The sequence below is a fragment of the Spinacia oleracea genome, chromosome 6, assembly GCF_020520425.1.
Source record: "Spinacia oleracea cultivar Varoflay chromosome 6, BTI_SOV_V1, whole genome shotgun sequence".
Taxonomy (NCBI): Eukaryota; Viridiplantae; Streptophyta; class Magnoliopsida; order Caryophyllales; family Amaranthaceae; genus Spinacia; species Spinacia oleracea.
Window position 1 is genome coordinate 22,943,341 of NC_079492.1, and position 20,741 is coordinate 22,964,081.

At 38.4% G+C, this 20,741-nt stretch overlaps 2 protein-coding genes across 2 annotated transcripts; one reads left to right on the top strand and one right to left on the bottom strand.

The window, feature by feature from the left end:
- Positions 1–9,465: 9,465 nt before the first annotated feature.
- LOC110785820 (uncharacterized) lies at positions 9,466–15,916 on the top strand. Its single transcript, XM_056833630.1, has 5 exons — positions 9,466–9,544; positions 14,507–14,586; positions 14,847–14,965; positions 15,058–15,179; positions 15,334–15,916. Exons 2-5 carry the CDS (start codon positions 14,517–14,519, stop codon positions 15,653–15,655), a joined length of 633 nt encoding a protein of 210 aa, XP_056689608.1. The 5' UTR covers positions 9,466–9,544; positions 14,507–14,516; the 3' UTR covers positions 15,656–15,916.
- Positions 15,917–16,791: 875 nt separating this feature from the next.
- LOC110785819 (uncharacterized) lies at positions 16,792–20,052 on the bottom strand. Its single transcript, XM_021990332.2, has 3 exons — positions 18,762–20,052; positions 17,128–18,145; positions 16,792–16,965 (listed from the first exon to the last, which is right to left on the bottom strand). The coding sequence occupies exons 1-2, from the start codon at positions 20,050–20,052 to the stop codon at positions 17,172–17,174; spliced, it is 2,265 nt and encodes a 754-aa protein (XP_021846024.2). The 3' UTR covers positions 16,792–16,965; positions 17,128–17,171.
- Between the last annotated feature and the right edge of the window lie 689 nt (positions 20,053–20,741).

Consider the following 20,741-nt stretch of genomic DNA (forward strand, 5'->3'; position numbering starts at 1 on the left):
TTTCCTTCACTGTTCGGGCGCACATGACCATGTTGGGTCGCACAACTCTGTTTTTGCTCCAATCTACTTGGTTTTCCATCATTTTCCGTAAGATTCACCTATAATGCACAAGATGGAAAGAAAACATAAAAATGCTATAAAAAACTATAAAAACTACGAAAATCATAATAAAACTAACACGAAAACCTAAGCTAGGAGCGACATAAATGCCGCTCATCACTCCTTGACGAAGTCGGTGCTGGTCTCTCAGCGCGTCCTCACTCCAAGACGTCCTCCTCTTCCAAGGGGGATGAAGACTCCTCCTCAAAATCTGGGTCCTCTCTTATCCTTACCATAATATCCTGCACAAGCCAAAGAACTGGCTCAAGACGAGGGGCATAAACCTTTTCGGGAGGACACCAAGTACAAGGTCGTCGTCCTCGGACCAACCAGAGCGGCACACCACAACGAAGAAAAAGGAAATAAACAAACAAATTTGAAGAACATGAGAGTTACCTATTGAATCAAAGAAAGAGCTTTTCCGAAAATTGTGAAGATCAAGGATGAAGAACTCCAAGAACAAAATATGTACGCTACGGTGGCCCTAAATCACCTGCTGGAGGCAAGATGATGGCGGAAATCGCCTTCTCTCTACTGTTCTCAAAACACTTCAAAAAATGAGGGGGGGAGAAACTTGAAATGGCATGTTATTTATAGAGAGGTAACAAGTGAAGTGACCCTGCCACGCGTCACTGCGGCATAGGAAAGATCAAGAATGGTAAAACAGGGTGAAGAGTTTCCACCCTTCTTAAGGGGAAAATGATGTGGCCTTGTTGGAATCCACTGTGGACCTCTTACAGAATGGCACGTGGCATCTCCAAACTTTCTCCACCAGATATACAAAATGCTCAAACTTGGCATCTCTCCTTGTTGCTTAGACACAAGAGGCCCAACTTGTTTGGACTGGCCCAAATCCTAAAAAGGCACCCTAAGCCCTTTTATTCCAGACATACCAGATAAGGACACATGTCCTCATCTTTGAGGAATATTCTTGTTTTGCAGGTTGCAGGAAGATCGTACCAGCGCATACTTGATACCTCCTAGGAAAGGGTGACACGTCAGTACCAACAAAGTTCCCACGACAAACTCTATTGTTTAAGATTTGTAAGACAATCTAATATAAAAAATGTTGAATAAAAGGTTGTATTATCAATTTATCATGTACGGAGTAGAGGTGTCATTTCAGACAACCGGATCGGGTTCGGATCGGGTTCATCGGTTCGGGTTGAAACGGGTTCATTTGCTATTGGGTTGGATTGGGTCGGGTTGAAAAATGAACGGTTCGGCTCGGTTCCGGTTGGTTGACACGGGTTCATATCGGGTCAAATTCATGCCAGTTTGCGTTAATATCGGGTCGGGTCATATAGGGTTGGGTTGTAAACGGCTTTAGTCGGGTTGTATCTCATTCATATCGAGTTGGGTTATAGACGGGTCGAGTCAGATTATAGTCGGGTCAGGTCGGGTTGGAACATGTCGGGTTATAACAATTTCATATCATATCGGAAGAAGTTCATATCAGGCCGGGATCATATCGGGTCCTATTTATTGGGTCAAGTCAATTCGGATACAAATTTATAAACAACGGTTTTATCATGAAATGTCCCTGAGGTTTAACGAAATGCACCAAATACACCCGCGTGTTTCAAATCACATAATATACCCCTATTTAAACTTAAAGTGCACCAAATGCCCCTAGACTTAACGACCGTTAGTGCTCCGTTAGCGTTACTTTACCTTTATACCCTTACTCACCGAATAATCTATATTTAACTTTTTTAAAAAGAAAAAAAAATTTCCTTTCTCTTTTCTTCTTCTTCTCTCTCCTCTCCTCTCTATTGTTCGACCCATATTTGTCATCCTTTCTCTCTTCTTCTTCTTATCTATCCTCTCTTTTTCTGCCATTTTTGCTCTCTTCACAAACAAAATATATTTCTCTCTTCTTCTGCCATTTTTCCTCTCAGTCAAAGAACCCTAATTCCCCAATATCAGCTCCAGATTTAAGCCTGCCAGCCAAAATATATTCCCGCAAAGATTCCACAATCTTCATCGTAATCCTCGAACCAAAATCAGACACCAGCAATGCGTACGACGAGGTTATAATCCTGAGAAAACTTTCTCTACGTCACTTTTGGCCTTCTCCTTAATCAACCGTCCCAATTTCCTGAAGAATCTTGTTGGTCAAGTCGCATGACATTGAAACCGGTTCGAACCCGGTCGAGCTGTGGAAGGAAGAGCCGTGAATTGGCGGTTGTGGAGTTCGGAGAGAGAATTCGAGAGGAGAGAGATTGAGTAAGGTGAAAATGCATACGCCATTGTTGTAACTATTGAGGAGTTCAATTTTCTGTGATTGACACCATAGAAAGTACTCCACTTAGCAGTAATTTTCTGTGTGGACGTCGTTGTCGTAGCCTGAACCTTTCCCTCATCTGCTGCTTCACCGCCGCAGTATCATCATCACCATTCGTCATCGTCTTAAACTTCCCCTTCTTCACCAAACTTCAATTCACTCGAAAATTTGGGTTCCAATGTTTGGGCTTAAGTTAACAATTCAATTAATTGTTCATAACCTAACACCAAGCTTCCTACATTGTGTTGCATTAAACTACCCCACGTAATCACATCATGATGATGTTTCACTTGGAAACATCTACCAATTCAAAGCATCCACCCATTCACGCAAAGTTGTCCGCAACACTGTCTTGGCCTAATATTAATTATCTTGTTTAATATTTATGTTTTTGACTCGTGCTCTTGCCGGTTAATGTAAGTTGCAGTTATTTCCTAACATGATGGATTCAATAAAAGTTCTTTTAAGTACTCCCTCCATACCTTTTATTTACTCTATTTGACTTTTCATGGTCTCCAAGACTCCATGGGAGTGCATCCCCATCCCTACCCCAACGGATATAATACTAAAACCATTCCCACCCCTCCACTCACTTGAGTTCACTTCATCGACCCCTATCCACCTTGCATTATCAAGTTATAATTTTAAGGGTGTGTTCTCTTCAACTTATAGGACCTGAACTTATCTAAACTTATAGGACCTTATTTAACCTATAAGAACTTATAGGGCCTTATAAGATCTTATAGGACCTTATAAGATCTTATAAGATCTTATTAAATCTTACTCCGTATTAGACTTTATTTAAAGGTAATTAGATTATTACTAAAATTTTAACCTTTATGTTATAACGGATGCAAAGAAAGATTCAATAACGTAATTAAAGAACGCATAGATTTAACGTGGTTCACTAACAATGTGTTAGCTACGTCCACAGTCAGAGGGGAGGAAAGTTTTATGGATCTTGAGGAGTACAAATTACAGAATACAACTAGGTTATGACCTAAAGATTTTATATAGTACTCTCTAGACAAATGCGGAAAAGCCCAGAAAATAGGCACAAAACAGATAACCCTAGTCCAGAATAATAGATATCGTAAAGTTTGGGGTCGTTGTCCTCGAACCCCCATCGGGGACCACGTTGCGTCCCCGAACCCCTAAGCTAGGGGCGTCGCCCCTGGACCCCGACTCGCTGACCGAGCAGCGAGATCCCCGTGCTGGGGCGTTGCAGTAAGGGGCTTGACCGATTCAAGACATTATTCTAACACGTTAAAATATTGATAATAGTTGATTGTAAATATTAATAAAGAAATTATTATTTAGTTATTATATTAATAATTATGTTTTATGTTATTTAATAATATAAATTATTACTCTGTAATAATTATCCAAAATTTATAAAATCCAAGTACGAATTCGAACAATTTGTAAAAAAATATTCGTAACTAACTCTTTAATAAAACATCTATATACTCTATAATGTAACTTTATCACGGACGAAAAATAACTCTTTGATGCTCCGTACGAGAATTTCACTTGATACATTGATGTAAAGAAGTAATATTATGATTATTTGCGTCTCACCAAAAAAATCGTCCATTGATTTTGTGATGTACATATAATTTTAAAAGTGTTTATTAAGTTTTACCTTTATAACTAGTTAGTGTCCCCGGCGATGCCTCGGCGTGTTGCATATAGTTTGATTTTTTTTTATTCATTTCTACTTTACTTTAAAAAAATATATATATGCAATTTGAGAATAATAATATGAATTTTATTATATATGTAGTTTAAGAATAAAATTGTTTAACCAACAATTGTTGAACTAAATTTTTGAGTAATTTTATTTATATAAAATTTTATTTTTTGTAATACTTTACTTACAACTTATAAAGAAATTAAATTACAATTGTATATTGAGTTACAAAGTCGAAATACATTTTAGAGGAAAAAATACATTTGATTGGCTAAAAGAAAGCGCAATATTTTTTTTCCTATTTTTTTCTCTGTTAATGTCACGGGTTATGTTTGATCTAAATAAATGTCTAGAAAAGCTATATGATTTGATTAGTAAAAGAATATAAATTAAGAAAAAAAATTGTTATCATAAATTGTTACTCAAATACATAAATTTGGGCATTAAATTTTTATACGACTTTTCTCCTTTTGAGTTGTTTTAAAGTCACAAGTTGTATCGTTGGAGTGATGGATAAAACTTGGTATTAACATACAAGAGGTCATGGGTTCAAGGATGGATAGCAACAATATTTTTTGGTGAGAACACAATAAACAATCATGTGTGCCTATTATGTGGCGCTACGATGTCATGTCACTTACCAAGTCATCATGACACGTGGAGAGATGTCATGGATTGCCTTGGAGATTTAATAATATATATAGATTTAGATTATATTGACGTTAATAATTATCAATGATACGTAAATATGAATTAATATGTTATTAAAAAGGAAAATTTGTAAAAAATAATCCAACCTTTGGCCGTTCTTCTAAGAACAGTATCACAATTGACAAATTTATGAATAATCCAAGCTTTGGGGGTTATCTTCCCAAAATAGTACCTTTTACCGGTAACCTTAAAAGCAGGTCAATTTTTTTTTACCTCTCTTCTCTCCCATGTGACCATCCATCACCTACTAAACAACTCATCACCACCATCTTCAACCATAAAAAATGGCCGGAATTCGCAGGGGTGGAGGTTTTTCGCAGGAGATAGACGGCATGGAGTGGGAGGAGAGATAGTGGTGGTTGAAGGGAGGAGATATAAGCAGGGGGTAGGGTTGTTCGCAAGAGGGTGGGAGATGGTCGGGGAGGTCGTACGGGGTGGGGATTGTTCGCAAGAGGGTGGGGATTGTTCGAAGGAGATCGTACGGGGAGGGGATTGTTCGCAGGGGGGTAGGAGATGGGGAGGTCGTACGGGGTGGGGTTGTTTAGTCGCAGGGGCAGTGGTGGGGAAGGGGGTGGTGACGATGGTCGCAGGGTGGGGGAAGTGTGTGGTGACGGTGGTTGCAGGGGGTGAGGTTGGTCGCAAGGGATAGGGGTGGGGAAGGGGGTAGTGACGGTGGTCGCAGGGGGTGGGGTTGGTCGCGGGGGTGGGGTTGGCCGCGGGGGCAGAGGTGTGGAATGGGTGGTCACGGTGGTCACGGGAGTGGGTGGGATTTCCTGGTGAGGCATGAGAGGAAGAAAGGAGAAGGTTTTTTTAAAAAATTAATAATTAAAGTTTAAATTAAATTAACTCAAACCAATTAGAGTAAGACACATGTCACATTTACTTGTCAATCAGGTTACCATCCGGTCACGGCCTATTTTGGGAAGATAACCCCCAAAGCTTGGATTATTCATAAATTTGTCAATTGTGATATTGTTCTTAAAAGAACGGTCAAAGGTTGGATTATTTTTTACAAATTTTCCTATTAAAAAAATAACATATTTAATTCTATTTACATATCATTGTATATAATTATTATCGTCAATTAATAACTACAAATTACGTTGATATAATAATGTAAATGTGATTTATGTTATGAAAATAGAGATAAAGGGAGAGAGAGAAAGAGAGAAAATGGGCGGTTATCATCTTATTCCAATCTCACATAATATGTACACATACGTACATTATATAGTATAAGGATGTCAAGGATATAATGGGCATCCACAATACAATATATTTATAACACTCCCCATTGGATGTCCATTATCTAAAATAATACAATGACTATGTAATATACATGAGATGATGCCTCGTTAAAAACCTTACTAGGAAAACCCTGTGGGATAAAAACCTAGTGAAGGAAAAGAGTACAACACTCATCATAATACGCTTAGGGATGTTGCCTCGTTAAAAACTTTTACCAGGAAAACCCAATAGGAAAAAACCATGGTTAAGGGAAAAAGAGTGCAACGCGTATTTTCTCCCCCTTATGAATACATCACTTGAGATCTTCTAGTTCAATGAATATAATATTGTTGATAACTTTTCAAATGTAGCAACATGAAGCTCCTTGACTTTTGATTCTCCACCATTTGACTTGAATTTTCAAATCTTCACTTGTATGCACTAGGTGAGTATTTATATCACCAGACTTTTGACAATAACACCTGAAATAAATATATTTTCTTGTACATAATATTACAAAATGTATCCTAGCTTTCATATTGGACATATGTAAACCTTCTTCTGGAGGTCATAAGTAGTAGTAATCATCAATGTTGATCAAAATTTCTCTAGTCATACTTTCATGACAATACATGATAAATAATAATATCACTGTCCAACTTAGGGTATAATGTAATTTATGGTTCTTCTGGACCATAAAATAAAACTCAATGTAAGGACATTACATACTCTTATCTTACAATTTTGAATCAACTCATATTTGTACACGAATTCTTCCGTGAATAAACTGATATGTATATTTCATAATTCTCAGGTACTCAAACTACTGGTTGAGACAACAGTTCAAAAACACTCTTCAAGAGTTTAAATAATATTTGATCAATGTTTTGACATTCATATTGTAAAACTTAAAGGGCTAGATGTTTAAGAATATCATGTATAAGTTCTTCAGGAACTCTTCTTATTTGCATGATTCATAACATGCTATTTAATCAACATTATATATATACTTCTGTCGCAACTATTCGCCCATTGGAGTAAGAATTTCCTCTTATAATATTAATCAAGTTACAAATCCGTCTTACCATTCTTTGGATGCATATTCATACATGACATCATAATAGTTTTGAAAACATATATAACTGGATAAATGAAAATCATATCATGATAAAACATAAAACAAACTAAATGTATGATGAATGATGCATGATGCATTTACCTTTTAACTACACATGTATATGAATGTAAGACTCAAACGCAAAACACTGTACAGTGTGGATATTTCAAATCCATAACTTGTTGGACTTCAGGTCCATGAGCTCATTTGATCATTATAATGATGTCTATATAGAAATAGACATAGATTTACAATCCCCTATTCAATCCATTATTTCTCGCATATGCATTATATTTCGGTTCCATCGTCTACCGGTATCATCAAAATTCTTCAACATATACTTTGCATGCTATTCATCAATGATATCTGAATACTTACTCGATAGGTACCATTCATCTCTTCTCATGGGCCATCTATTATAGTTCAGATATCTATACCACTTCAAGGGTATTTCATACATTATATAATAGTATTTTTTTGTTTTCAATAATATCATCAACTGCATTATCTTGCCCTTTCATATAAATAAATCTATAACTCATCATGTTGGAACCGTATATATAATCTACACTTCAGGTGCAGAGGTTTAAATAAATATTGGCAAGATCATTATAGTAACATCGAGCACTATGACAATTATACACATTTATGCATCTGAACATGTAACAATTTCACATAATCAAGTCATAGATATTTATGTCCAAACATACTTCGAGGACATACAGTTGGCATTTACACTTATTCATATGGGGATCAATTTATTATCTTTCAATTTTGCCAACTTATTCTTGCTCGTCTCCCCCTAAGTTGGGAAAATATTTTCAATATGTTATGGGGCATAAAATCTTTCACCAACTAATAATACACTTTTCAGCGTTTATTTTAATAAATGTTTCATACTTTCGTTCTCTTCTGGAGATTAACATTGATCATGGGGAGTAGATACACTGTGCAGTTGTATTTTGTTTTTCATATTTTCTCATTTCGTGCTAACGTATGATTGCCCCAATCAAGAGATTTATGATACTTAAATCAATCACATAACACTTGTAAAGTTCTTGGTGATCTTCAAGTCACTTACTATCATTTTTAGTGAACTTCGGGTCACTTGCTATCATGGTGAACTTCAAGTCACCTATCATATCATTATACAAGTTTTCAAAGTAATTAATATCTCTTGTATTATTTTCTCAATCGATTCATTATAACTATTCGATTGAATTACAACTCAACCTCATCATTATGTCTTGCCTTTGAATATATACAACATATGAGGAAATGTCAGCACATAAATTTTTATTTGACAAGAATTTTCAAATTCTCATGACTGGTGTTCTTAAACCCGGATGGCCTTAATTATCATATCGTACGTATATAATATCATATTCAAATGTTTCATTCGATAACTGCTGGTTATCTTCCCAAAGTGATCACTGTAATTATAACATACTATAATTTGAACATATTCTGATGTGATATAACGACACAAACTGGTGTCTCATTTGTAATGGCAAGACAATTCAACAAACTTATGGGAAGATAGCTTGTACTTTTCTGGAGTATACATTGTAATTGTGGTACATATCAATTTCAATAAACATATTCATCTTTCTTCATCTTTAGGACGATATCAATATCATAAACTTATATTCGTGTTCATAATTTATGAACAAAAAAATCTGTACCACATTTAACATCCATGTATCATTTTAATCCATATGCAACTATTTTATAAACTTAAAAGCTATCTCCCATAATCTTTGCATATATTCCATTCTTAACTATTGTGGGGAGCAATTTTACCTACCCAATAAATATATCTCTTCATAATCTATTGTCATTAAATAGAATTCTTCCGTGAGAGGTGATCTATTAGCAATATGGCATCATGTTCTTTACAGATGAGCTCGGAAATCGAAATGATAATAAGCATGACTATATGAGTTCTGTATCTGTTATCTATGGAGATTATGTGGTGGGTGAAGTGACCACTGTTCGTTTTGAGTCTTGAATTTGTCAATTTCCATCCTTTGCAGCAGTCTTTACAAGAATTACAACAAAACGAAATAACTTGCAGTAAACATGACGTAATATTACTCCTTACCAAGAAGCTGTTAATTGCTCTATTGTTTCTTTGTATTTGAAGTTTGTGTATTATTCATCTGTACTAGATGGTTAGAAATGCTGCTTGTCATGAATCTTATGGGCTTATGGTTAGCTTGTATTGTTGTCGTTGTCTTTGTTGTTGTTGTTGTTGTTGTTGTTGTTGTTGCTGTTGTTGTTGTTGTTGTTGTTAAGATTTTCACCAGTTAACATCCCTTTTGATCCATGGAATGTGTTTCATCATATATTTACTTTTCATAAGTGCAGAGGTGCAGTTTCATCTTGGTTTATGTTTCTACTCGTGTTGAGTAATTATTAGGGCCTATATTGTATTTGGGCCTTACTCATTCAATTGTATTTAATGTATTGCCAAAGAGCCCATAGCTTAGCCTTGTATTATATAAGTATACGTTGCTGTGAAATACAAAATCAAGGAAACTACATACCCTAATTAATTTGTCATGGTATCGGAGCTAGCAGCCTAGCAAACCCTAACCTACAAATTTTTTTCTCTTCCTCCTATTTCTTCTTCTCGTCCGTTTCTTTCCATCAAGTTTGCACCAGCGTGACATTCTTGAATAACCATGGATAGTGACGGCAAAATCGATCTCGCATCTCCGTATTACTTGAGTTCTGGAGATCAACCAGGGACCGTAATCACCCATGTATTGTTACGGGGAGAAAACTCTATGGCGTGGGCTAGAGCAATGCATTTGGCTCTTCAATCGCGCCGGAAATTTATGTTCATCAATGGTACAATTACACAACCCAGTGACAAGACGAAACACCTAGATTGGATGACTGTTAATTCGATGCTTGTCTCTTGGATGTTGAGGAGCATGGAACCCAAAATTGCTTCATCTATTCCCTTTCATGACAATGCAAAGAAACTATGGGATTACTTGGCTAAGAAGTACGGCATTGCGAACGGTCCTCGTCTCCAACAACTCCGTTGTCAGATTACGACTTGTAAGCAGGGGAAGGGAATGTCTGTGGAGGATTATTATACCATGCTCACTGGTTTGTACGATGATTTGGTCCAATTCAAACCTCTTCGCGCCTGTGAATGTGGAGCTTGCTCGTGTGATATGGCTGGCAAATTAGCTGCAGACCGGGATGAAGAAATTTTACATCAGTTCCTCATAGGCGTGGATGACGACTTGTATGCAACGGTTCGCACAAACCTTCTGTCTCGCGTGCCTCTCCCTACTCTTGATGAGGCTTATCTGGCATTCATTCAAGAGGAACGCTCTCAATCCATTGCTACTGCAAAGGCTGTGACAGATGGGGTGCAAACTCAATCCATTTTTGCTGTGCAAGTTGATCGTCCGAGACCTCGCTTTGAGCGGCCTGACAAGTCTCACCTCACTTGTTCTCACTGCAAGCGTGACGGTCATGATAATAGCACTTGCTTCAAGCTTCATGGCTATCCAGATTGGTATGAAGAGATGAAGCAGAGGCGCGCTAAGGGAGGGTCTTCGCGAGGAGGTGTTGCAGCAGGTCGTGGGCGTGGGGTTGTTGCGCGAGCGAACGCTGTGTCTGGCAGTAGTGCTGTAGGGGAAAACAACCTGAATGTTGTGTCTGATGGTAGTGTACCAGCAGCTCAAATTGAGTATACACCTGAGCAAATTCGTACCCTACTCAATATGCTTAACAACAATGGTTCCCAATTAGACAAAATGACAGGTGCGTGCTCTACTTTACCTTGGATAATTGACACCGGCGCGTCCCGCCATGTCACTGGTGATGCTACTCGCTTGACAAATATGGATTCAATTGTTGCTTCTCCTGTCGGTTTACCGGACGGCAGCAATGTTATTGCTACCATGGAGGGTCAAGCGGCACTTTCGAGCACATTAATCCTCAATAATGTTTTATATGTTCCTACTTTGCATTGCAATTTAATATCGGTGTCGCAATTGATTGATGATTCTAACTGTTTTGTTCAATTCACTGACTCTCTGTGTGCTATACAGGACCGACTTTCGGGGCGCCTGATTGGAGCCGGTGAACGGAAAGATGGACTCTATTATTTTCGGGCAATACCTACAGTGTGTGCGGTGACAATTCCTGAAGTATCTACATTTGAGCTATGGCATCGTCGACTGGGGCATCCGTCTGATAGAGTTCTCAAGTTAGTACCTGCTATTAAGAATTGTCCTCGTAATGTTACGAAGAAATTAAATAAAGCTTGCGGAATTTGTCCACAAGCAAAGCAACATCGTGAAAGTTTTCCTGTTAGTGATAGTAAAGCCAGTAGAATTTTTGAATTAATACATTGTGATCTATGGGGACCAAATTCTGTTTCTTCAACCAGTGGTGCCCATTATTTTTTGACATTAGTCGATGATTTTTCAAGAGCAGTGTGGGTGTATTTATTGAATTCAAAAACAGAAGTTTATAAAGCGTTTCGTTCATTTTTTGCTATGATTGAACGTCAATTTGAAACGAATGTCAAATTCGTTCGTAGTGACAATGGAACGGAATTTAGATGTATGTTGAATTATTTTGATGAAAATGGGATCATATTTCAAACTTCATGTGTCGGTACCCCTCAACAAAACGGTCGAGTTGAACGTAAGCATTAACACATTTTAAATGTTGGACGTGCATTGATGTTTGAGGGAAACCTACCTATTTCTCTATGGGGTGAATGTATTTTGGGTGCGGTTTATTTAATTAATCGAACTCCTTCTGGCTTGTTGCAAAACAAAACACCGTTTGAGGTCTTATTTGACAAAGAACCTGATTTGGATCATCTGCGTATTTTTGGTTGTCTTTGCTTTGCATATAATCAGAAGTCTAAGGGTAATAAATTTGCATCTCGGAGTCGGAAATGTGCATTCGTTGGATATCCTAATGGCAAGAAGGGGTGGAAGTTGTATGACATGGAAACGTCTGAAATCTTTGTATCTCGGGATGTCAAATTCCATGAACATGAATTTCCCTTTGATATTTCGAGTGAGAAACTAATTGATGATAATGTGTTGAGCACTGGTAATTTGAATGTTAATATTGGTGTGTTGGATGACTTGGAACATATTGGTTTTTTTAATGATTTACATGGTGGGTCAGCAGAGCCCACAACAAGGGTGTGGGATGAGGTCCCTTCCCACGGTGTGGCAGTGGAAGCTACTGCTCCACTGGAGTTGTCCAGCCCAATCTCACCATCGCTGGCCCAAGCAGATGTATTGCCAGCGCTGGACCAACCAGGTGGGTTGTCTCCATCAACAGGCCCAGCTCCTCCCTTGGCCCAACACTCTTGCTCTTCTTCTCTTGGTTCACATCAGGCCACGCCATCTTCTGGTCTTGGCCCACATGAGCAGCCGCCCCAATTTTCTTCTCAAGAGGTGGGCGTGGATGGCCCACTTGGTTTAGGCAAGGGCTTTCGCCTCAAGCGTCCTTCGGTTCTTCTCAAGAATTTTGTCACACACACTGTACAAACTACGAGTCCATCCACCCGTTCATCTTCCTCCACTAGCTCCTCAGGTACTCCCTATCCTATAGCACACTTTGTGAATTGTGATAAATTTTTCTTGCGACATCGTATATTTCTTGCAGCTGTACTTGCAGGCCTTGAGCCTAGGACTTTAAATGAAGCAATGAAAGATGCGGGATGGCGGGAGGCTATGCAAAAAGAAATTGGAGCTTTGGAGGATAATGAGACTTGGGTAATGGAAGAATTACCACCCGGGAAGAAGGCTCTTGGTTGTAAATGGGTCTATAAGATCAAATTTCATGCAGATGGCACTATTGAGCGTCTGAAAGCGCGCTTGGTTGTCTTTGGTAATCATCAGGTTGAAGGCCTAGATTACAATGAGACTTTTGCACCAGTTGCTAAGATGGTTACCGTCCGTTCGTTTCTTGCAGTTGCGGCAGCAAAGAATTGGGAATTGCATCAGATGGATGTTCACAATGCATTCTTGCATGGTGACCTCGATGAGGAAGTATACATGAAATTGCCCCCGGGATTCAATGCAGCAAAGCCCGGAATGGTTTGTCGTTTGAAAAAGTCTCTTTATGGTTTGAAACAAGCACCAAGGTGTTGGTTTGCTAAGTTAGCTGCTTCTTTACGGAATTATGGTTTCCTTCAGTCTTATTCGGACTACTCACTTTTTACTTTCGTTAAAGACCAGATTCAACTCAATGTGCTTGTCTATGTGGATGACTTGATAATCTCCGGTAATGATTCTTCTGCTATCGCTTCATTTAAACACTATTTGGGTGAATGTTTTCATATGAAGGATTTGGGTGTCTTGAAGTATTTTCTCGGAATTGAGGTGGCTCGTAGTTCAGAGGGGATCTTCCTTTGTCAACGGAAGTACACTCTTGACATTATTACTGATGCGGGCTTATTGGGCTCCAAACCTGTTGGGTTTCCAATTGAACAGCATCACAATCTTGCTCTTGCTTCTGGTGCTTTGCTTGAGGATCCGGAGCCATATAGACGGCTTGTGGGCCGTCTCATCTATTTGTCCTTCACTCGGCCTGACTTGGCCTACACTGTGCATATCCTGGCCCAGTTCATGCAGGCACCGCGTCAAGAACATTGGAATGCTGCTATTCGGGCAGTTCGTTACTTGAAAGGATGTCCGGGTCAAGGCATCCTTCTTCGGGCTGATTGTGATTTATTGTTATCTGGTTGGTGTGACTCTGATTGGGCTAGCTGCCCTCTGACTAGGCAATCTCTCACAGGTTGGGTTGTCTTCCTTGGTGGGTCCCCCGTGTCCTGGAAAACCAAGAAACAACACACTGTTTCTCGTTCTTCCGCGGAAGCTGAATATCGATCTATGGCCACCATTACTTCGGAATTAAAGTGGCTTAAAGCTTTGCTCTCTAGTCTTGGAGTTGATCATCCCCGTGCCATGTCCTTATTCTGTGATAGTAAGTCCGCTCTGCACATTGCTCACAATCCGGTTTTTCATGAACGGACTAAGCATATTGAGATTGATTGTCATTATGTTCGGGACGCTATCCAAGACGGCATCATTACTCCTAGCCACGTTTCTACAGATTTACAACTTGCCGACATATTCACAAAGGCTTTGGGCAAGCGTCAATTTCTTTATCTACTTCGCAAGTTGGGCATTTGTGATCTCCATGCTCCAACTTGAGGAGGGGTATTAGGGCCTATATTGTATTTGGGCCTTACTCATTCAATTGTATTTAATGTATTGCCAAAGAGCCCATAGCTTAGCCTTGTATTATATAAGTATACGTTGCTGTGAAATACAAAATCAAGGAAACTACATACCCTAATTAATTTGTCAGTAATCGACATGGAGGATGGTGTAGCTCTAACGTTGTCGCCGTTGGTAGATGCCCCCATTCCAAATGATGCCAAACCTGGTGAGTCACTAGGCTTGTACTGCAAGAGGTGTTATCATTATACAACTTTTTATCATCATACAACTTATATATCCTTCTTATTTTGTATGAATAGTATGGTTGTGGTGAGCATAAACTTGAATCAATGGTTCAAATTTCCCCAGTTGTAGTTGATTAGTTATAACCCCGAATGGAGTGATACACCAATTTTGGGTCATTTCAATGCATTTTGGAACTTGAATGATATAGCAGTTTTTAAGTTTCTGGATATTCCCTTGTAGAATGTCATGGAGGTAGCTCATTTGGCAATGGAACTTGGTTGATGGAGTCTGATGAGGAAGCAGACGGAGCTTATTATTTAAATAGGGAAGGAAGAAAGAGGCATGAGGAATTCCATAAAGTATGAGCATATTGTGAGCATTTCTTGATCAACTTTGCTTCTTTTTGTTTCATTTGTTTGCTTAGTTGTTCTTTCTTCTATTGACTTGCTAGGCTGGATATTTGGATGGCATAGCAGCAGGACGAAATGATGCTGCACAAGATGGTTTTGATCGAGGTTTCAAGGAGTCCGTGATGGTTGGATATAAGTGGGGAATTGTTAGGGGTGTTACTAGGTAAGAACCAACTTTGATGTACTTCTTTTAACATTTTCCATGGGTTGTTTGGTTCTGATAATCTGAAGCCCTTGTAAGCTACATTCCTAGTATCTTCATCTTTTCCACTTCTCTTTTTTTTTAATCCTTTTTCTTTTCTGTATCTGTGGTGTAGTGCCTTAGCCCATATTCCAAATGAGCTGAAGCTGAAACTTGTAGAATCTGACGAAAAAAGAAGAGATTTTTTGAACTTATATAAAGCTGTTGATTCTATGGGAACAGAAGATGCACTGAAACACATTTTTGAAGATAATCAGTATGTCTTGTCATCGGAAAAAAACATATTCATTAATGTTCAGTTTGATTCCTCTGACACTGATCGAAATAGTTTTGGAGATAATGATTTGGAGACTTATTTTGGGAAGTTTGATTCACTCTTAAAAGAGTCTCCTTTGGTCAATGCGCAATTGGAATTGAATATAAACAAGGTGGCCTAGATTAGTTGGATAAGTGGCTTCAAGATTGAGAATACATACTTTTGTGAGTTAGGTTTTTATTTTAATTTTCTGTTTATGGTCTAAACTTTTAATTAAGAATACCATGAATAGCTTTTTTTTTTTTTTCTTTTTTATCTTTCTACTTTTGTGTTTTTGGCTTGTTGAGTAATTACTTTAGAATGAAACCTTTATGCTTTCAGTATTTATGCTTATGTAGTTATGTACAGATTCTGAGTAATCTTTTCACATTTGTCTGCTTTCCGTATTTGTGCAGTTGTGCCTCTTTTGTATCTTACGCTATTTCACTCTAACCTTACATGAATTTTAGAATGAGAAGTAAGGTGTTCGCATATAGACATTACTAATTACAGTTCTTTTGCGTCATGCCACTCATGCGTTAATCAAGTGAATGGTGTCCATGAATCAAATTGCTCATATTTTATATGGAGTATATGCAAAAAATAAATTTTACTCTGGAAGGACAAGGCCTGATAGCATTTTGCCTATATTGGATGACTTTTAACTTTGTAAGTGATGTAACTGTAAACTTTTCAGTACACATTATAAACTTGCAAATTGACTAAGAATTATAATATCAACGACATTCTGTTCAAATTTTTGATTTATGACTGAACTCGGGTGATCTGCAAAATAAAATCTTAGTGATATTTGCAGCAGTATCATAAGAAACCATGGATGCCACGTAGTAGAAAGTTCAGACCTCCATGCTTCAAGCTGTAATTCTTAGGGAGTGATGTTAGTTGGCCTGTCCAGATAAATATTTTTTTAGAAGTTTGTTGCGAGGTGTTTCTTTTGTCTCACATTTTTATAGAGGACGGGAGAGGGGAGGGTAGATTTTCTAGTACAGGGGCTGTTATAGTGTAAAGACCACTTACAATTAAACAAAAAAACAAACCAAAAGTTTTTTAGCTGAAGCAGCACATATCTCAAACGACCGTAGTTGTACATTCATAAGATAAATGAAAAACAAACACCACAGTAGTAGTACAGAACAAGCCGAGAAGAAAGAGGCAAGAGCATGTCAGTCTGTCACACAAAATCACTACAACTTAAGCTATCAATAGCAAACTTAAATTTGTAACTGCATACTAAGGGTTGGGAGTTGAATATTTTAATATATACATAAAAACTTTTTACTTTGAGTTATGACTGCCTCTTTTCGGTAAACTAAGCAGGAGTTCACCCTGAGTACATATCCATCAGCTGCATAGTTACTTGTAACTTGTAAGCTGCATCTCCTTACCATTTTTATGCATTGTAAAATCACTGCATCTCCTTACCGAGTGGAACTACGGAAGAACAACGAAACATATTTAAATTGGGGCAATAATTTGAGAACCAAGGTACAACAACAACAACAACAACAACAAAGCCTTAGTCCCAAAATGATTTGGGGTCAATTTGAGAACCAAGGTAGACAAAAATAAAAAAGTTGGTGGTTTTAGGATTACCTATATAAAGACAAGTTTTAGTTGCAAGCTTTTTTGAGGGGTGTTTAGCTGCAAGCTTGAATGGGTCTTGCATGGGAAAAACTTGATGATTTTCTCCTCATATTCGACTCAAACTTTGGTATCGGCAGAATTGATTCAAAAGCTTCAACTAGTAATGCTACCTTCCTTTTTCGAGCTGGAGCAAGTTGGTTGACTGTCTTCTGAAGAGCATGGTCGAGCATCCAATCCTCTGCATTTCTCCTCTCATCCATCTCTTGGTGCCTAAGATCCACCTTTTCTGCTTCTGGTCCAGGTTCAACTGTAAGAAAATTTGGTCCTCGTAGATTGAGTTCTCTGTCTTCCTCATTGTCCTCATTTGCTTTCCTCCCCCTTAACAATCTCTTTAAATTGCTGCTGCTGTCCAGGAGCTTCAGGTTAGGATCACATGCTGCATTGTTGGAATTGCGTTTGATGGCCTCTTGCATACTGTTTCTGATGGCTGGTAATGCATCTGCTTCTGCTGTCTTATGGTAATCTTCCATTCCTGATGCTTTTACTTCACCAACATTTTTCTCAACCGTTGAGAGTTCTACCTTGTTTGAATCTTCTACTTCACCAGAATTCGCTGATCTTTTACTGATGCAATTGTCATCTGTAGGGCTTACATCAGTTTGATCGTCTTTACCAGCAATGCAAATTTCTTCCTTTGTACTAGAAGAATCTTCATCAGTAATCGTTGATAGAGGTGTACTAGTCTCCTCACTTGACTCTTCTCCGATTTCTACTACTGTGTAGTTTCCTTCACTTGATTCATCATCTTCAGTTTCAACTATAAAGTGGTAAGAATCGAGCTCTACATTTTGAGCTTCTGTAATTTCTTCGAGGAGGTCAGAGAAAAATCTGCCTTGTTCATTCATGGACTCTTCAGCAAGGACGGTCACTTTCTTGGCTAGGTGAGAATCCTTAGTTATCTCTTTCTTTGATTCAGAATTCATATCAGCTGTGACCATTGCTTGCTCTTCTGTGTGCTTATTATCCCCTGTGCCAGATGTCACAGTTAGGCTGCAGTTATTTATGCTGTCAATCGACATTCTGTAAATACTTATCTAAGCATTACTTAACACTATCTGAAGTGGGGCTTGGGTGCTACTCTATGTTACATTCATCATTATCATTACCCCAATGCCTCAAAGAGGCTCCCGCAAGAAGCGGGGTAAGGGGGGGTCGGATGTACGCAACCTTACCCCTGCAATTGCAGAGAGGTTGTTCCCAATTGACCCAAAAGCGATAACGGGACGAACATCTTCTACTTCATGGAATAGAAGCGAATAGGTTTTAAGAGCCATTTTGATTTAGTCCATTACATCCCACAAAAATGAATCTTTGGCTCCATTGGAAATGGACAACTACTCTATGTTACATGATTGTCCAAATTTATACTTTGTATGTGTGATTTCTGGAATCAGACATTGGCCATAATAGAAAGTAATACAAGTATAATAAAATTCTAGATTTGAGATGTATGATTTTGGTGTTCCATATTTATTGGGTATCTTTAACAAACAAATGGTTGAATACTTGAATGCAGATTAACTGTGAGTCTATGACCTTGAAAGTGATGACTAGACATTTAGTTCGGGGTGCAGAGATATTACCTGTCTGGGTAGACTGACTGTCTGAGAAAGAATCAATATCACTGAAACTCAGACACTCCACCATTTCATCATGAAAATACGGTGGGTATGTGTCAGCTAGGAACTCCAAATACTCGCTAGCAATATTGCTCAACTCAAAATCTGGTTCATCTTGATCTTCACTGTAATCCGTCTTAGCATAAATCCCATAGTTGCCATGGGTGGTAGGACTTTGTCCCTCTTCCCATTCCATATCTGAGTTTTCGCAAAAGAACTCACTAGGAGAGCTCTGACTCTCAAATGATGTTTGTTTCTGAAGAGGAGTTGGGGGATAGTCTTCATCTTTGAGACTGAAGTTCATGCCGGATAGATCAGTGTCTTCAGTTTGATCCTGAAAATCCATCTCAGAGGATGGTCCATCTGATAAGCTAACAGAAACCTGTGTAGCAATCCCTCTATCAGGGACAGGGACAAAGACTTGAACGAAGAAATCTTCTTTCTGATCCCCTCCTCTGTTTTCGTTATTCTCAAATGCCTTAGCTTTACGAGGAGAAACAACTTCTGGTTTAACTTTAAGGGTCTTCAGCAGTCGTCGCCTTGAAGACAAGAACCTCTTCAAGGGAGGTGCAGCAATGTGGTGATGGCCGTTAAGGGAGCAATAAGTATAAGGGCAGACTTTAAACACAGAGTTCCCTTCAGATTCAGTTGCCCCGGGCTTAAGTTTAAGGTAAGTGGGAAACTTGGAATCTTTCAGGGTTGATGAACAAGTAGCTCTTTCCACATCTGAATCACTCTTGCATAAAACGACCTTTTTGCAGGCTCCTGATCTTGTGTGCTTAAAGCTAGGTGTTTTTATTAAGGCCCTCATTTTTTGAAAACTAGATAATTTGGTTACTGAGTTTGCAACTCTATGAAGCTTTGAGGTGCTAATAGTGTTGCTAACCTTAGTTGTTACTTTCTCCTTTCTTGCCTCAGAACTATTTGTACTCTTCATATAATTCGGGGAGGTGTAAGGAGACTTACATGGTAATGGTAATGGTTTCTTGGGGCTTGGCGTGTTTGTTGGTGTGACAATGGGAGCCGGCTTTCCTGTCTGCAGAGGCGCTTCACGGACTTCAGGCCTCGAGTGAAGACCAATCTCAACATTGGTTCGTTTGACAGACCGAGATTTCTTCATCTTAACGGACTTCAAATCAGCTCCTTTGCTCTTGCCATCATGGTTTTGCAACGATGGCTTCATCTTCTCTGTTACGAGGCTACCAGCTTGATTTCCAAGCTTGTTGCTTGCCACCTTTCTTTGCACCATCTTCATACAATCAAAGGTAAGAAAATTCTGGGTTTTTTTTTGGGTTTTCCTCTCCCCTTTGCTAGAAGAAGGAAGCTCATTCAAGGATAAAGAAGCTGAAGTTCTGTTTTTTGTTGCATTTCCAAATTCCAAAATTTGGTTAAGAATGTTTGGTTGTATTTCAGTGGGTGGTTATTTTGTCTTGTTTCAACTGCTTTTGTGATAATACTTCCTATTAGGTTGTCAATTTTGAACAAAGGCTGATAATTGGGAGCGTGATGTACAACTGTATTGTACTATTTGCAAAATCTTTTATTTGGGTCACTTTTTTTTTTGTTAGTGCTCTTTGTTTTTGGTTGTATAAATATTGTGATATTGGGACACACCTTTGCCTTTTCTAGTACTTTCATAAATATTATTGGAAAGTCAAGAGTGGGACGTAAATAAAGTGATGGTTCTTTGCTCGTGGGCTCGTGGTAGTGGTGGCTTTTTGGTTCTATTAGGGTAGGTTTAGTTAACTTATTATATTAACCGAACTTATATTATCGGAATTTATATGAATATATATTATCTGAACCTTTTATTATTTGAACTTATTTATTTTTTGAAATAATATGAACTCTTTTCGTGGTAGAAAGACTAGACTTGTTTTAGAGTGTGCATGAGCATACATTATCTAAATTTATTTTTAGTGTAGCATCGCTTGCTTCGTCTTA

What these genes read in the sequence shown, in the direction of transcription:
- LOC110785819 (XM_021990332.2), bottom strand. Translation starts at nt 20,052, where the DNA reads ATGAAGATGGTGCAAAGAAAGGTGGCAAGCAACAAGCTTGGAAATCAA. An exon ending in CAGTCAGTCTACCCAGACAG is followed by an intron (nt 18,146 to 18,761) that starts GTAATATCTCTG and finishes CATCTGGCACAG; the next exon opens with GGGATAATAAGCACACAGAA.
- LOC110785820 (XM_056833630.1), top strand. Translation starts at nt 14,517, where the DNA reads ATGGAGGATGGTGTAGCTCTAACGTTGTCGCCGTTGGTAGATGCCCCC. An exon ending in TCCAAATGATGCCAAACCTG is followed by an intron (nt 14,587 to 14,846) that starts GTGAGTCACTAG and finishes ATTCCCTTGTAG; the next exon opens with AATGTCATGGAGGTAGCTCA. An exon ending in ATTGTTAGGGGTGTTACTAG is followed by an intron (nt 15,180 to 15,333) that starts GTAAGAACCAAC and finishes TCTGTGGTGTAG; the next exon opens with TGCCTTAGCCCATATTCCAA.